General features: G+C 41.5%; 1 protein-coding gene across 5 annotated transcripts in view; it reads right to left on the reverse strand.

Annotated features, from left to right (window-relative positions):
• Positions 1-1,540: 1,540 nt before the first annotated feature.
• SPIRE1 (spire type actin nucleation factor 1) overlaps positions 1,541-17,127 on the reverse strand; it is a 133,764-nt gene continuing 118,177 nt past the window's right edge. For 2 of the 5 annotated variants that reach the window (XM_041123176.1, XM_041123177.1), the window contains 7 exons: positions 16,070-16,212; positions 13,264-13,437; positions 9,765-9,902; positions 8,148-8,218; positions 7,373-7,400; positions 7,148-7,284; positions 1,541-6,278 (listed from right to left, as the gene is read on the reverse strand). In XM_041123176.1, coding sequence (XP_040979110.1) covers positions 6,026-6,278; positions 7,148-7,284; positions 7,373-7,400; positions 8,148-8,218; positions 9,765-9,902; positions 13,264-13,437; positions 16,070-16,212 — 944 coding nt within the window. In that variant the 3' untranslated portion in view covers positions 1,541-6,025. Of the gene's footprint in view, positions 6,279-7,147; positions 7,285-7,368; positions 7,401-8,147; positions 8,219-9,764; positions 9,903-13,263; positions 13,438-16,069; positions 16,213-17,127 lie in introns of all 5 variants that reach the window. The other 3 variants (XM_041123178.1, XM_030011831.2, XM_041123179.1) reach the window with 2 other exon arrangements.

A 17,127-nucleotide genomic window follows, 5' to 3' on the forward strand; every position in this document is an offset into this window, starting at 1 on the left:
TTTATCTTCGTTTTGCTTTTTAATTCACAGGTAATGTAACAACCAGTCCCTTCAATAGAAACGTGCCCATCTTAAATGTCTAAGCCAAAGCTGGGCCTTGGCCTCTGCTTGTCCTGGAAGCTGGGCCACGAGAACGCAGCCTCTCTATATATACACGTCAACTTAACTGGTGCTTATTTCCACCAAACTTTGGAAGCCAACCTCCTGCAGAAGTTGCATCAGTTCACGCCCATGTCCTTTAATTCTAGATATAGCAGCCCCTGAAATCCAGTTTGGCAATTCCACACTGCAATGTTTGGCCTAGAGCCTGTCCTGCAAAACCCAAAGCTTTGCTGGCTCCCACTGTTAAGTGCTGACCTGACTCTGGTTAGAGAAATGCAGGGAGGACCCGTAGCTTAATGTAAACACTACAACTGCAAGGGAGGCACCAAGAACGTATTTTTTTCATAGTGGATGCTCACCTTTTTGTACTTGCAGCGTTTTTTTAATCAAATGGATTAATAATCAAACAGGTCTTTTCCAGCTGTGACTGTAGATTAAGGAGCCTGGCACCTTGAAAGACTATCTGCTTAAAAATCTACTTTTTATTAGCTATAGAAAGGTCCATTCCAACTGGCTTCCTCTAGAACTGTTCTACAAAAAATGTCTCGACGACCTTTGTAGACTGCAGCAGCTTCTGTCGTTATTTCAGGACACAGAGCCCAGGCTGCCTGTGTATCCGACACCCAGTTCAGCCAGGCACTGCCAATGCAAAACAGCCCGACCAGAGGAGAAACCCAAAAGTAACTGAATTGCAGTTGAGTGCAAATAAACGAGCAAAGCTACCGCCACATAAAATTTGCTGTGTCTACTTGATAACTATTTAGCTCCGTCTCCTGATTATGCCCTATGATATTTGTTGAGTGCGGACTACCATGGTAAAATTCATTCACAAATCTTTGCTTGCCAAAGTGTTGTAAAGTTTCAACTATCTGCAGTTCAGTGCACCTGGACGCGGTGCTAACTGCTTTCAAGTACCGACTGCTGATGGAAACTCGCAGTGCAGGATCCTGTTAGCTCTGACCCTGAGCACTCCTCTCTCTTGTCAGCAGCTCTCAAAGTTCTTTCAATGGTTGTAACCACTTTGTAGTCCCCGTTTTTGCAGACGGGAACCCTGGGGCACGGGAAGGCTCGCAGCTTGCACCAGCTCAACAGAGCAACAAGAGCAGCTCTGGGATTTTTCAACGTCAAGCCGAGAACGAAGGGAAGGGCGGTGAGCTCCCTCTGCTTGGGGCTGCTGGAGCTCGTGGGTGCCGCTCAGCCCCCACCCCTTGCACATGGTAGCTGGCACCAGCTCTCCCAGCGGGAGGGGACTGCGGCGCTGGACTGGATCGAGCTGCTGTGAGGACAATGCTCGTGAACTTACACTTACGTGTCAGGAAACGGGTTCTGTGTCTTTGTGTATCACGTCAGACTGAGCTAGTGCCCCTCCCTTGTGGTTCTCCTACCAGGAAACTTTGGTCAATAGGTACCCAAAAAATCTGAAACACAGTAGTAAAAATCAGACAGAAACAACAAAACAGATCTTTATAGCTGGAATCAATATTCATAAACATTCTCAGATTGGCCTTAAGATACATACATACAAAAGAAGAAGAAATAAACCAGAGCAGCTCCAAGTTACCAACATGGAAATACTGTAAAATTTTATGGTAACATTAACATAATCTGTATGCGGTAGCACCAGAGCGTACAGTCACAGCACTCTTCCCTCATGCCTGTGTGCTGTCACTGTTTTACAGATGAGACTGAGCTCATAAGAAACATTCCTAATAGGTGTACAGAGCTGCTGGATGAGGTAAAGCATGAAGGTAGCAATTGGGAGTCTAAAGTTGGACCTTCTAAATTAGTTTTAACCTATAGAGCATGCAGCCATTAACTAACCGTGGAAGCTGATGCTGAACTTCCCTGGGGAAAAAGGGAGCTTGAAAGAGAACAGAGAACAACTTAATAGTTGTGATAAAAATGTTCTCTCCACTTCTGGTTTAAAAACAATCGATCAAAAACCTCTCCAAAAGACTGCCAGCACTTCTCTCCAGAAGATGAGGGAGGGAGATTTCCCAAAGCCTGGACTATGAGGAGGACAAGCATGCCTCAGCTACAGACCGTTGGTGTGGAAAGTAGCAACACCCTGGTAACAGAGGGAGCTGGCTGCAAGCGATGAGTAGGTGCTAATTGCATCACTGGCGTTACACAAGCAGTTTTATTGCTATTCTAAGAGTACTTCAACATGTTTCCATCCCTTCATGCAGCCCAGCCAGCGTTCAGCTGTTAATCGTTTTCATTAACAATTCTTTGCCAAAAGAAATGTCTGACTGATCTTACAAAACTAGAAAAGCATGGAAAAGAAGAGAGACAGAACCTTTAAATCAGCTTCCACATGAATAATTAACACAGACAGGGGCTATAATGGAAAGGCATTTTATTTTCGCCAGGTAATACCCCTCCCTCTATAAAGGAAGTAATGGGGAAAGGGAAAAAAACAACAAACCCCCGAAGCACTACTGTCACCGTGAGCATTGGAAAGGTCGCGTTCGAGAGCTGCAGCAAAGGCCTGCTCGCTTCCCCCATCGCCGCCGTGAGGCAGAGCTGGTTTTGAATTCTCCACAACCAGGTTCACAAACAAACTAGCAAGACGGATGCTGCTGGTGGCATTTTTAACTCCTTGGGTCTCCTATGTTATATTTAAACAGACCTTGGGCATATTAATAAATCTAAAAAAAAAATAAATTTAAAAATTCGTGGAAGGGAGCTCACTGTGCTAGTCCCGCATTCTTTTCAGCAGTAATTCACTCTAAAATGCCTATGGAGTGCAAACTGTTATTAGGGGGGCTGAAAGCCTTAACTCTAATAAAGATAATAGCCAACACACAGATAAATAAGACTCATTTCCATTTTAAAACATCATGGGAAAGTCAATTCCCATTGCATGATTGATGGAGACTTCCTAAATATTAATAAATATATTACACATATTTACAAGCTTCTGATTTCATCCTCTGATGCTAATGTGAAGTTCAGACCGTAAATAGGACATGCTGGGCGGCACTGCAGGGTATGCAGGCAGATGGCTGCAGTGGATTTGGGATGCTAGCGCAAGCAGCGAGATGGAAAGCTAAAAATAGCCCACTCCGCAGAGAGGCAGGCAACCAGTGAGCTGAACTCCTGAGGCTTCGCGTGAGAAACCAACCCGCTGCTTTTTCTTTTGTGGAACGAAATGCCAGGATAATGCCGAGAAACCGTGCCAGAGAGGAAGGGATGGGAGGGAAGGGGAGAGGCAGCCCTCCGCACCACATTTTCTGGAGCTTGCCACAGCGTGTGTCAGCAGCCCGGGGGGGGGGTTTCCCAGAGAAAAAGGGAGGTTATCCAGGCCCTGCCCCACGGCAGCTCTGGGTGAGCAACACGGAGCAGTTTGTACAACCACTGCGTCGTTGTTCGGTGTTTGCGCCCTGCCCAGCGCAGCAGAGTCCGGCCCGAGCCAAGGGCTGCTGGGCATCCCGGGAAGGCAAAGTCTGCATGGCGAGGCTCCGCCACTTCCCCAGAGCCGCCCCGGACGCTCCCCAGGCGGAGGGGGGCACAGGCGTGCTGTGAGGGACTCGTTTCCCTTCGCACGCTCGGGTTTTACTTAGTCCTTGATCCTGCCTACTCTGCAACGTCCCAAATCCCTCTCAAAGGGGAGAATAAACGTGCTGGATCCCCTGCACCTCGGTGGCTTGAGGATGCCAGGGAAGAGGATTGAGCAATTGTAACGTGTGGCTGGGGCATTTCCAGGAGAAAACGGTAAGAACAACAACAGGGGAGATGCAAAGTGAGATTTCCTGCATTTCTTTCAGCCTAGTTTTCCTGATGTACTGTGCAGCAAACACACGGCCTGGTTTTGGCACAGAAACAAGAAAAAGTGCTGATGTGACTGAGATCAGGCGACCCCTTCCAGCGAGAGCAGAGCTTTCAAATAAGCCTGTCTGTGCTGCTCACCTCCTGCAATCCTGCATCCTTATCTCACGCCAGTACTTCAAGTGCCTGAACATGCAAGACACTTGTCCAGAGGTACCCCGAGGAGAGGGCCATAACACCTGCCCTGATTCTCCTGTTAGCATTGGTTCAGAAAAAAATTAAAAACATTATTTCAATAAGCCCTGCATATGCAAAAATTCTCATTTTCCAAGGGGGCGTTTAAAGAAAAAGAAGGATGGACGAGTCCCTAGGGAGGTGTAAGGGACTTTTGCGTGTGCTTTTTAAATCAACTTAAAAGATACGATATGAGTGGCTGCTCCAAAGGCTGCAATGTAACGTGCAAATACACTTTGAAGGGGAAGTCTTGTTCCCCGGGGCAGCAAGAGGCAGCCCACAGTGGAACTGGAGCCGAGCTACCGAAGGGGAGCCAACCACTCCCGGGGCCCCACAGCCTCCACACCGTGCACCACCAGGGCTGGCAGGGCAGTCTGCCTTCTCTTGGGCTTTTCGGTGCATGAGATTTGGACAGGAGAATCTGTTTTGATTAACACATCTTTAAAATCAGGTTACGGAAATCCAGTCCCAGCTACTTTGGAGCAGTTCTGAGGTATCTCTCATTAATCCGAAGTATAGAAATGTTAATAAATAGATCTGAAACTTTTCTGCTATGTCATTCTATAATACACTGCTATATAGATATTAAATATGCCTCAGGGTATTAAAAAAATTTATGAAAAAGTTACAGTAGTTGATTTTCAAGTATTAATAACTTGGCTATGTTAGCTTGTTTTTAAATACCAAAATGATCTGGCCCCAAATTATTGACTAAACTCTGGCTATGCCTGAATTTAAAAAAAGTATTTTGAATATAAAAAAAAGTGCAAAAAAGCATGAGATGTCAGTCAACATTGTAACATTGTTGGAACTTCTAAACAACTAGTCTAGCACTCTTCCATGAGTGAATTAAAAAGGGAAAAAGAATGAAAAAAAAAAAGGAAAAAAAAAAAAGAGAGATTGCTTCCAATCTGAGACAGCACTGTCCCAAATTTCAGCAGAACATGACTTTTTACAGCCAAGCTATAAACCCCAGAAAAAATGGGGTTATCACTGGATATGCTGTCAGACATAACTATAGCAGTATTTGTGTGCTCCATTATAATACAAATGTACACCTTACCCACTATTTTCTCTGTGTAACCACTAGAACAACTTTACAGGTATTCAGTTAAAATTAGAAGCCTCCCTTATTTCCCATCCTCCCCATAAACTGTACAACTCTGTCTACCACTAAAATTCACTGCTACTAGTAGTCATCATTATACATTCAAGATAGAAAGTAAACTACTAAAACCTGCTCAGGAGACATTTAGAAGTACGCTAAGGTTTAAAAAGTACAGCAGCTCAGGGGAATGGCCAACCACACGGGCGAAGAACTTCGTCGTGTATTTTGCCCTAGGACACAGACATTGTAGAGTCTGGTGCTGAACCCTGACCTCAGAGCAACCGAAACAGTTCAACGAAAGATGGTTTTGACCACAGTCGCTCACACTTGGTGTCTGGTGTGCGATACGACCCTTTGCTGTTTCAACTAGGACATGAGCATTACTAGGGCGGTAATGCCAATATGACTTACTGTTTGCTACTGTGCTAACACGGACACTTGGTTAGATTTGGTTCTCCATTAAACATCTGTTTTCAGCTCATCTCCTGAAAAATGATTCAAAGCATGGTTAAAAAAAGATTGAAAGCAAGAAAAGGCTTTCGAGTTTCAATGCACACATACAAAAGAGGCAACAATTTCAAACCATTGATTTTCTTCCAGTGCGAGCAGCTGACCCGTTGCGTATCATTCTGCACAGATCTAAACATAGCGTTGTGTCTCTGGGAACCATTGGAGTAGGAAATCCTGTGACCTAACGCAAATTCAAGCCAGTCAAGTGAAACGAAGCAACAGAATGATAATCCAGTTTCAGTGACCTTGCTCATGGATGATGACCTCATGAAGACAAAAGCAAAGAAAAAGGCACACGGCTCAGATCTCATTGATAGTCCTTTCAGAGGGGCAGTATTCAGAGGTTCCCGGAGACGACATGTAGAAGGACTGCGTTTTCCTTTTTAACCTGGCTCGCTTGTTGGCCAGAGATAGGCTGCGCCGGCTTGAATTGATGATTTCTGAAATAAACTTCTTGCAGTCCACACACACCTCCATCGTGCTCCAGTCCTCCATCAATTCTTTGGGAAACTCTTCATGTGACTTATCCACAGATTTGGACCTTGAGGTCAACCTGAAAGGCAAAAGAACAGGACCTGTCACATTGTTTAGCTCCACGGCAGTGGGCCCCAAGGGACACCTTCAGGAAACAGCACATCGGAACAGTCTTGCTTTAAATCTTCCTTTCTTCTGTCCCAAAAATGACACCAGGAGACCAAACACCGGAGAGGACAGCTTCTGCCTGGTTCAGCAAGATTGCAGGGTGACTAACCGAGGGCATTTTCCTTGACAAAAACAATCTTACTAATAACTATAAATAGATGATGTGTTTGGCTAATTTGACACAACATCATAGCGCTAGTGAATTATGCAGAGGGGTTATACTGTAGATTCCCTCAAAAAGGAGCATTTCTTTTATCTTTTAATTTCTTGGATTAGCTTTGACAACCATCTGTGTGTAAGATATAAAACCAGTATGTAACTTCATAATATCAAAGTGAAAAAAAAAAAAGTGAAAATTAGAATTAGAAAAATTAGGGGGAAAAAAGATAAATCTGTGCAAGACATCATTGAAATCCCATTCAGTGAGTGATTCTAGCCTGTGAGATTTCTCTCTGGAAAGTCTATTCACACCAGAAGAGGATATGCTAAGGATATTTTTGCAGAGGTGCTACAGAAATACAGTTGTCCCAGACTCATATTATTTTTCCCGTGTAATGTGAAAAAGGTTTAAGACATGCTGTTAGTTTTGCTATTTCTGTAAATCAAAGCAATGAGTGGAAGAGACATGGATTTTCAGGCTTCAGAAAAGTTACTACAAGCATTAGAGACATTGACAATGACAAAACAGGTAGGCAGCATCTTTGTAATGATTGATAACTCAATATGAAATGCTTAGGAAGCATTTGCAATAGACACAAGTGAGCTAGGGTTGTTTCTCACCTGGACATGCTCCGCAGTGAATGGTGATGACTGGTAGAGGGTTTCTCTGGCCTCATAAAGCTTTCTCCTCTTTGTAAGGTTGAAGGTCCCAGTGAGAAGATGGGGAGAGTAGAATATGGCTTCGATGGCAACCGCATCTGTTGAGAATAGCAGAAGGAACATGCAGTATCATTACAAAGATTACAGCTTTTTAGAAAGGATCTAACCATAAGTTTACTTACTTACTTTTTTGCAACACTGTGAGCATACAGGCCTGTGTAAGAAAGCAAAAGCATGAATCATTTCATTGGGAAAAATTACATTTAAATCAAGAATAAGGGATAAGTGTTTTCAGGAGTTAGAATCCTCCCCCATCCTCCCCTTAAACAAACATTTTTACTTTTAAAGCTTCTTCAATGCAATAACTTTAATAACTTCAACCAGAACATGGAGCCAAAAGCAAGGAGAAATGCTAAAGAACTACAACTAAATTAAAAAATAGAAAAAAAAAAAACCCCAAAACTGGTTTTCATCTAAAGAAACCTCCTTTGATAAGTGAGACAATAAGTCAGTGATTCCATAGATCTTCAGAATTACTGTCTCACTGTTCAACTTAAAATTTTTCATTTTTCCTGCAAATGATTCCTTTTCCTTTTCCCTTCTTCCCCCACTAATACTCCAAAAATAATCCAAAAGGTAAATTGCCTTCAAATGTTTTCCCCAACAACAGAGATTATGGAACTGTTGACTGGGGAGTCTGAGTGAATTCCATCTCACTCTCCCGTGAGCATAAAAGAGCAAATGAGTGTTTCTCTCCCTTTTAGCCAAGAGTTTCAGTCCAAGGAAGCAATTCTGTCACTTAGGAAGGAACTGGTTTTGCACAAAGTTTTTTTAACATCGACTGTTACAGAAGTAAAAACCCAACAGTATGCAGCAGAAACATTTGAGGGTTTCTAATGTATAAATCAGCATTTTTCCCTCTGGAACGGTATTCATTTATTAACAGATATTAAATATTTACCTCTTACAGAACTGACAAGTGTAAGACCAGGTAAAGAAAGAAAACCTTCTTGTTCGACAGCAAAAGCAGAGCTAAAAGAAGAACAGAGGAGTCCACAACATTAGGCAAAGTCCTACACAGTAATGACTTAATCTATCAGTTGCTATCAGCGAGACCACAGTTACAGTACTACATCCAGTTCGGGGGTCCATACTTCCAAGATGATACTGAAAGGAATGGTCCAGAATCGTATCTTCGTATATTTAGAAATACTCCTTTAAGTTTTTACCTAAATTAAATACTTGCCAGTTATTAACTAACTTATTTTTACTTCTCCCTCTCTGATGTTTATATCATTACTACAAAAACAAGCACCAGGAAAGTAAGAGTAACAGCATTAAGGAAGGGCAGCTGTTACAGCCGAAGAACACAAGAACAAATGGGCATAAATTCAGCCGTGAATACATTTAGGCTGGAAATGGTTCCTAACCATCTGGGTCTGGTTCTGGGACACAAAGTTTTTGCCTGTGATAACATTTGATGATTTTCTTCCAATCCTACATTCCTGAAAACTAGAGGAGGTGCAGGAAAGAGCTATTATAGCAATCTCACTTGAGGAAAACCTGCTTTATAGTGGGATAATAAATCCCAACTATTCAGTTTACTCAAAGGAGGTAGGGATCACAGCTTAAGAACATTTCTAGGAAGGAAAGGCATTGAACAGTGAAAGTTCTGCAGTCAAACAAAAGATGACATACTGAGATCCAGAGACTCAGGTGAGGCTAGATAAATTTGGCTAGAAATAAATGTGAAGAGTTTTAATAGTAGGGTAAATTAATGAAAACATCAGATTACTTTGAGATATGATAAAAGCTCATTACTAAGCTTTATATGTCATGACAATAGGCAACAGCTGAATCTAATGAATGACATTTTCAGATTCTTGTTCCTCCACCTTAAATGTATTAAGTCTTTAAATTAAATCTGCATACTAGACACAGGTAGGCCTGTAGGTAAAATACACTGTGAAGTCAAAATGCACTTGCTGGAGGTGTTCAGGAAGCACAAGTCAGAAGTGAGAGAAAAGGACACTGCTTCTGCTGGTAAATACCAATTCCCAATCTGCAGTTTACAGAAAAAAAAATGCATTAGTTAATGGGTTCTCTAATATTAAACCTCCTTCTGGGGTCACATGTTGTCCGACTTCTCTGAAGGCTTTCATTCCCTCTTTGCTTGACAGTAAAGGTTAATATGAAAAACTTGTTGTAGTTTCCTACTGTTATCTGTAATTCTATTTTCTGGAATAGAAATGCTAAGCAATACTGCAGAAGGCACAGGGACAGAAATCTCTTCATTCAGTGAAGTTTAAAACATACCCATGCAGATATGCTCTGGTAATTGCAAATGCTACTGCATTTTTATAGACAATCTAAACAAATATGGTATTTCCATGAAAAGTTTTGATGTTTCTGCCCATAATTCAAGGAAGCTGACCCATGTGTTATACATTTAGGGGGATATTTGGTGGATAGCTCTTCTTTCTCTCCAACACAGGGTAAGAAACAAATGTGTATCTGGGAGGCTTGTGTGACCAGCCTCCCTCAATAAGCTTTGGAGCCTCCACAGACTCAGCCCTACCTTTCCTTTCTTGAGAGCAGTGTAGACATCTTTATATTGCTGGTACTTTTCCAGCTCCGCCTTCACCAGCACCTGACGGATGTGCATGACCTCCTCCACCGTCAGAGCCAGACATTCCACCGGGTAACAGAACTCCTCCTGGAAGCCAAAAAACCTGTATTATTTCAAAGCCAAATGGCTTCTTCCAGACTTCAACCTAAACAACCAGCCACCTGGTTAGTCACTCCAGAAATAGAGGGTTTCTCCCTTCAAACTGGAATAGCACTGGCTCATTCATGGGCATCACATGAGTTCCAAACCGCTGGAGACTGCGTAAGTGTGATCTAAATGGTCTGGTGTTCAGCCTTCACAACAAGGACAGTTTTCTTCATCTTTCCTCCTCAGACCACTTGACCCTTCTCTCCGTTTGTCTGTTATTAGGAAGATTTGTTTCAAACCAGTCAATGTTCAGGTTTATAATTTGAAAGGGAAAAGGTAATTTGGCAGATGGCATTACTTTTAAGTATACGGTTTAAAGACACACAATTTCTCTGAGGCTTTGTGATGCCCAGAGTGGCCATGGAAAGTTGTTAGTAGCCCATTCTAGCAGAAATTCTTATTCAGTGGTACCACATCTTGGTGCTCACATGATCAGAATCCCACCAAGACTACAAAAAGTTACGTCAGTTTAGGCAGAAAAGTTCTCCTTTCTGCCCCAGGAAAGTAACAGCAGCAATTTAAGCTTTACAGAATATTCTTCAAATATAAAGCAGGAGAACTGGTTACCCAATGTTGAATTATTAATGGAAAAGACTCAAATAGATACTAACACCATGACTTCCCACTTACGAAATTTTGCATCTGCTCTGTATTACAGCATTTAGGAGAATATTGAGTAGAGAACTCCTGAATTTGGTACCAGAGAATAAAAAGCACCAACCCAATTTGTAATCCAGCCCTGTAGTTGATTATACATTTCCAACAGAAAGACAGAAACCTCTGTGGGAACTCCCATCGCTTTATGCTTAGTGAACCTTTTCAGTCAGCCCAGAGGGGGCTACTGTGCGGCAATGACAATGACATGTAATGCTCTCTGAATAAATGAAGGCAATTTCTCCAGCAGATACAAAGACGTGGCTGACAGGTTGGAGATCTCGTTTACAAATTGAAGTGATGAATTGGATTAGTAGTGAAATGCTCCACTTCCATGTAGTCAGAGGTCTGTTCTGTCTTTCCATTAGATTAAAAAGAAAATCTTTCTACGTTGCAGACCTGGCAAACATTAGCATTTAGGAACCACCACATTTTTAAAAACTGTTGTCTTACCTATCTAGAAAGGGAACACAAAGAAACTTCACTCTGTTTAAGGTACCCCACAAAAGACTAGAATTGAGTTAACTTTGTTAGATGTACCGGCTAAACCTTTGGGGTATAGAATCACTAGTTTTCTGGAAAGAACAAACTACATCAAAAGCAACTGCAATTTGCTCTGAGGTGTAAAACTGCACAGCCCAAACAAAATAACTTCTGTTCCTTACAAGCAACTTTACAGCTAGCCAGCAGCTCTCAGCGTTTCGTTCTGGGTTCTTCCCATAGCAACTGCCTCGCTATGGAGAAGGCACCGGCTGAAGGCTGGGGCGAGACGGGAGAGGAAGTGCCTGGGAAAGCGTGATGCATACAATGCCAGCAAACCCCCTCGATTCTGCATCGTGGGAGACTGAGAGAAACTGTCCGAGGTGAACGAGGCTGACTGAATGCTTGTAATCAATCAGAGCTTTAAGTCCTTTAGAAATACATTTCTTACTTGAAGCTCTTCCTTCCCCCTCATGAACGCCCATTCCTTTAATTTACAGAACGATGACGTTGGGGAATATTGCTCCTTTGAAGAAAGCCTGCGGATCTGCTATAGGTATAGAGCAGGTACTAGGGGAATAGTGTGGGCCTGTTGTTGTACCAATCAAAAATGATTATCACTAAAGCAAATAGAAATAGCTAGCAGGCAACAGGGGAAACATAGAAAATGTTCACATGTTTAAATGCTAATGTTTTAATTCCAGAGGTTACACAAGGACAACAAAATGTTAATGCAACATTAAATGAACGATAAATATTATGCTGATTTCAGAAAAAAGCTTGATTATTTTTTTTCCCTTTTTGGAATAGAAATAAGTACACAAGAATATCTTTTGTTTCTATACTACCTCTAAGGCACTGAAATTAATTAAAATTACGCTAAGCACTGGCTAAACTTCATTAAACAATGATGCTTTGGAGTTATTGCTCAAACTTCCAACAATAATCTATACTCAAGTTAGGCAGCTCCAAGTGAGAGAACTTCAGCTCTCTGCAACACTTGCATACAACAGAACATGCTAAAGACAAAATGTGGTTTGAATGGTCTTGATTTTCTAGAATTGTACTCAATGCTCATTTTAATATTAAACACAAGTCAGTATTCTTACTTTTAAAGGAAAAAAAGTCTTACTTAAAAATAGTATTTTGAACTTGAAGTTTCAAAGATCCTCATGAGAACTGGCTTAACACTTTGTGCGGTCTTATTATATACGCTGTAATAGCTTAAGGTGTATATGTGTAATTTTTTTTTTTTACTCAGGAAAAGCAGATAGTAAGAATTACATATCCATAATGTGAAATAAAGTGCTTTGTAGGTCATTGTCAGCATATGCACACCTAATAGCACCTTATGACTAACACATTTTCACACTAATATATTCCTTGTTAAACTTCTCATTAAAGGATGTCACTAGGCACTCAAATGAGCTGCCCCAGTAAATTGCAATACAAACAAGTGCCGGATTGGCCTCTAAATTCTGCAATTCACAATTAATCAAGCACTCTAAACTCTCATTACTTTTGGAGACTAAAAGTTTCTAAGAAGTCAGCTGGATATCTCAACTATAAACTCTCCTGCAACAGGTTTTGCACTTTCACTTACTGATTGAGACAAGGAAATAAAGGAAAACATTAAATTATTCATGTTTAGTTCTACATAGGGCTAAATGAATCAGTTTTTCTTTTTAGTTGATTTGCCTTCCCTGGTACATAGCTATTAGTTATTCTGCAAGTTCTGATACGTAAGTGTGCTGAGGAACAAAACCATATGTAGGTTTTCAAGTAAAACAGATTGCAAATGCCCTTCCATTCTACATAGTGTATCTTGTTAGAAACATAAAACCTTATTCTTTTCAACATAGTCCAAGGGTTACAGTAGTTTTGCTGGATTTTTGCTGCAGGATCTTCATGTGCTGTAACACTTAAGGTCTGTCCCATTGATAATCTTGTGATGTTGCATTTTTAGTTTGCTGTCCTTTCAGAACTGATTTCTTTTCCCCGTGAGGTGATTGAAGACACACAAATATCCTACACACATTGAAATCAATGTCAATCAGGTGCAATGTCCCAGCCTGAGCTTTAATTCTTGCCACAGCTTAGGAAGTGCTCCCCTAGGAGGGAACATGCTGGTGAAGGTGATTTCCAAAGCCAGCAAAAAGAGGCAAACCTTTGCGGGTTTCCACCTGCTGGCAAAAGCTCTCTCACAGAGATAGTACATAGCCCCTGCCACCCCACACATGGCTGCTTCAACGGGATGAGAGCTGAGCAGAGAAGCTGTTTGCACAGTTGAAAAAAGTGGTCTGAAAGTCATCCTTGGAAATAAACTGGTTATCCTAGGAACCTGAACAATAGATAGGAAGCAGAGAAGCGAATGCTGTGTATAAACGAAACCATTAGCTTTGGTCCTCTGGGTCATGAAAAATAATAATGATAGTAATAATAATAATACTAATTAAAAAAGCAAACAGACTACAAAGGCATTAATATGTACATCTCAGGACACTGGCTTCATCTCACTTATTAAGCACCAAGTCAGCTCAGTACAATGAGCACACCACCAGGCTGACCCCCCCAAAAATCACTGAGCTGCCTTGCCTTTCCATGTAGCGCTGGTAGGGTGACATATCAAAAGGACTACGTTTGGCATTTTTCCAAGTCTGTTTCCCCTCCCCACCTACTTAGGTCTAACTCCCTCTGTCTGATGAGATGCCAGTTCACAAAACCGTTGTTAGTATGCAAGACAGACCAGTTTCTTGCTAATCCTGCTAAGAGACTGTAGCAAACCCCTGCCTGTTTTCACTGGCATTGAGGGCTATTTATTGACGAGGCCTCTTTCACCTTGGAGAGAAACCGCAGTCACAGGAGCAGGTGATAAGAAATGAAACTCCATCAATCCTGGAGGAAGGGATGAAGAAGTGTGAAGTCAAATAAAAAGTAAATAATATTCTGCACTTATTGAGAAGCGTTCACTCCGGGAACGGCAATGTCACATATGCAGCATCTGGAGCAGCCACAGAAAGAAGCTGGCGTCTTTCCGGGGAAGGAAAGGCTTGCAATAAGCCAAAGTGTGGCACTGGGCCAGCGCCAGCGTATCAGAAACCATCTACCAAAACTAAAACCAAAAGTATTGTGGGAGTTGTCTGTCACACCCTAGAGGGCACTATTGCCAAGTTAAAGAATTAGCTCTCTAGGCATCAAATAAAATAGGTTCTTATTAACAGAACATCATTTCACTACTGATTTTCCTTCTTTCTCACTTCATAGCCAAAACCAAGCTAGGTGACAGTTCTCTAAAGATTTTAAAAAAAACCAAAACCGAACCAAAAAACCCAAGTACAAAAGAAACGAGTAAAACCCTTCCCATGTGTTCCCATATTAGCCTGACTTATCTAATGTCTTTTTCTCCCTTTTCTTTTAGTATTTTTAAGGGCAAGTGGAATAACTGAATTCATTTTTCTGCAACGGTTTTATTTCTAGGCATATGTCACTGAACAGACTGACAGAGGGAAAATACACATGTGGTCAAAAAGGCCCTGTTAAGAACTTGCTTGACCTATTTAAAATAATGGCCTCATATATAAGATTTTTAAGTTGCATGATCCCCTCAAATACATATGAGATCAATATTATGATGTAACATATTTAGATACACTAAGAGTGGGATGGAGCAAATGCCTCAGTGTAACGTATAATGCTTTCTCCCCTCCTCCCTTTAAACAATGTCTGTGAATGACTCTGGGCCTATCAGAAAATAAAGCTTGTGCTTCCCCACAGAGTGAGTGCAGCAGGCGATGACATGGCAATCCATTTTATATGGCAGTGTCTTCAAATGCATGCTGAAGGAACCCTCCAGCTTGGTTCCAGTGCAATATGTTCTGCTCCAAGCTCACTTTGGCAGAAGAAGTCTGCTTGCGTTGTGCGTTTATCAACATGCTACCACCTGACCTTCACCTGGAATGAGGAACTACATTCCAGTTCAAAGATATAATAAACAAAATCCAGCAGACCATCTGAAAAGAAGAGGAGGAAGCATGTTGTGGGAATATTTGGAGATTATTTTCTTGTTACTGTTCAACTTCATCATCTACTAAGTTTGGATCCTGGCCATCATCTCTTGGGCCAACAAGAACGGTCTTCAAAGCCAATTAATACCAGTGCACTAAAAGACAGGGCGGGCGAATATTCCCTTCCTTTCAAAACTAGGATGTGTTTACAGATTTCTCTATTCACCAGCACCTCATGGGGCATACTTCGAAACCCTGCTGGTAGGAAAAGAGACGAGGAACATATCCTGCATGAAATTACAAATCACTAATCAGTATGTCAGCATAAACGAACCAGGACTTCATACCCTTTGCTGTTTACACTCTGTTGGAAAACAGCTCTCAATTAAAGCTAATTGATCAAATGTACTGTACTTTCTTTTCAAGCAATAATACAGGTTTTTGCCTCAGTAACTTCAACAAAGCAACACAGACAAACCTTGATTTGAACTACTGAAAGAGCTTTCATATGTATAAACAATTACTACACAAGTTCTTACGGTGGGAAGAAAAGAAACCATTCCATTCATTCAGCCATTAACTAAACTACTTCCAACAACTAAAAATTCCCCCAAATCCCAAAATAGATCCACTGCTCTGGAATTGTCTCTATTCAAATGGAAAATCAGTAAGGTGAAGTTCGTCTGGTTTGGTAACATTCTGAAATAAAATCAAGACACGTGGCTTTACCCAGAGTCCTAATCAAAGTGCAAATGTTTTCTGAGGCACCTGTACCTGGGATTTCGGATAAATATGCTAGAGAGACAAAGTTCAAATCTTGATTTCAAAATGTCTTTAGTAGCCAAGGGCTGTTTCTGAATCGAGGAGTTTTCTTTGAGTCAAGTTCTAATCACACTGAAGCCAAGTTTTAATTTTCATTATACTCTTAGCTTGCCTCTTTTTCTCTCTCCTACCACCCACTCCACTTACAAGTGATCTGGAGCTCTGTTTTGAAGGTGGTAGGAACTGTCTCACATTGGTTGGCGTCTCCTTTTCAATGGAGTGTCGTCTCTGAGGTGGCTGCCGTCTCTCAGGCTGTGGTGTAGATGATATGGGCAAGAACTTTGGAGGCACTAAAGATTCAACCAGTATAAATAAATTAGTTCTTGTAAGACAGACTGTTGGATAACATTGCTCAGTACTTAAACCAGCTACTGATTTGCTAGAATTCCCACTATTGGTGGCTGAAGTTACACATCCATACTCAGAGCATCTTCAAGACAGGTATCACGTTCATCACATTTTCCAGACTGAGAGAATAGGAATACACATAAAACCAGCAAATATAGGCACGCTACTGTCCAGTTACCATTGTATATAAATTCAGTGTTTCAGGGTATTGGCTTATTCTACTTATTTCACCATTGTGCACAGAAAATACACGCACAGATTACATGTTTCATTACAAAACCTTTCGAGTTAAACTGAAACACTTCGAAACAAATTAAAAATATTTTTACACATTAAAGCCTACAATAACTGTGCCTGAAAAAACCAGAACAGATCTTCCCCTCTTCCCAGTAAGTACTTATGAGAAATACTGGTGATTGCTATGTGTCTTTCAAACAAGTACATCCACTGCCATGGTGACAGAGATGCAGGAAACATTTAAACTGGTCTTAGGTTAGAATGTGCTTCTGGAGCAACAAATTCTTTTATGAGATGAGCATAGTAAACTACCCCCCATTCACTTGTGGCCTCCTCTACAGTTCCACATCAACTTCAAGTATAGGACAAAGGGTAATGGCTTTAAACTGAAATAGGGTAGATTTAGATTAGGTGAAAGGAAGTGAGGGTGGTGAGGCACTGGGACAGGTTGCCCAGAGGGGCTGTGGATGCCCCATCCCTGGAAGTGTTCAAGGCCAGGCTGGATGGGGCTTGGAGCAACCTGGTCTAGTGGAAGGTGTCCCTGCCCATGGCAGGGGAGTTGGAACTAGGTGATCTTTAAGGTACCTTCCAACCCAAGCCATTCTATGATTCTATTCTAT

This window comes from Aquila chrysaetos, chromosome 4 (genome assembly GCF_900496995.4).
Source record: "Aquila chrysaetos chrysaetos chromosome 4, bAquChr1.4, whole genome shotgun sequence".
In the NCBI taxonomy this organism is placed as follows: domain Eukaryota; kingdom Metazoa; phylum Chordata; class Aves; order Accipitriformes; family Accipitridae; genus Aquila; species Aquila chrysaetos.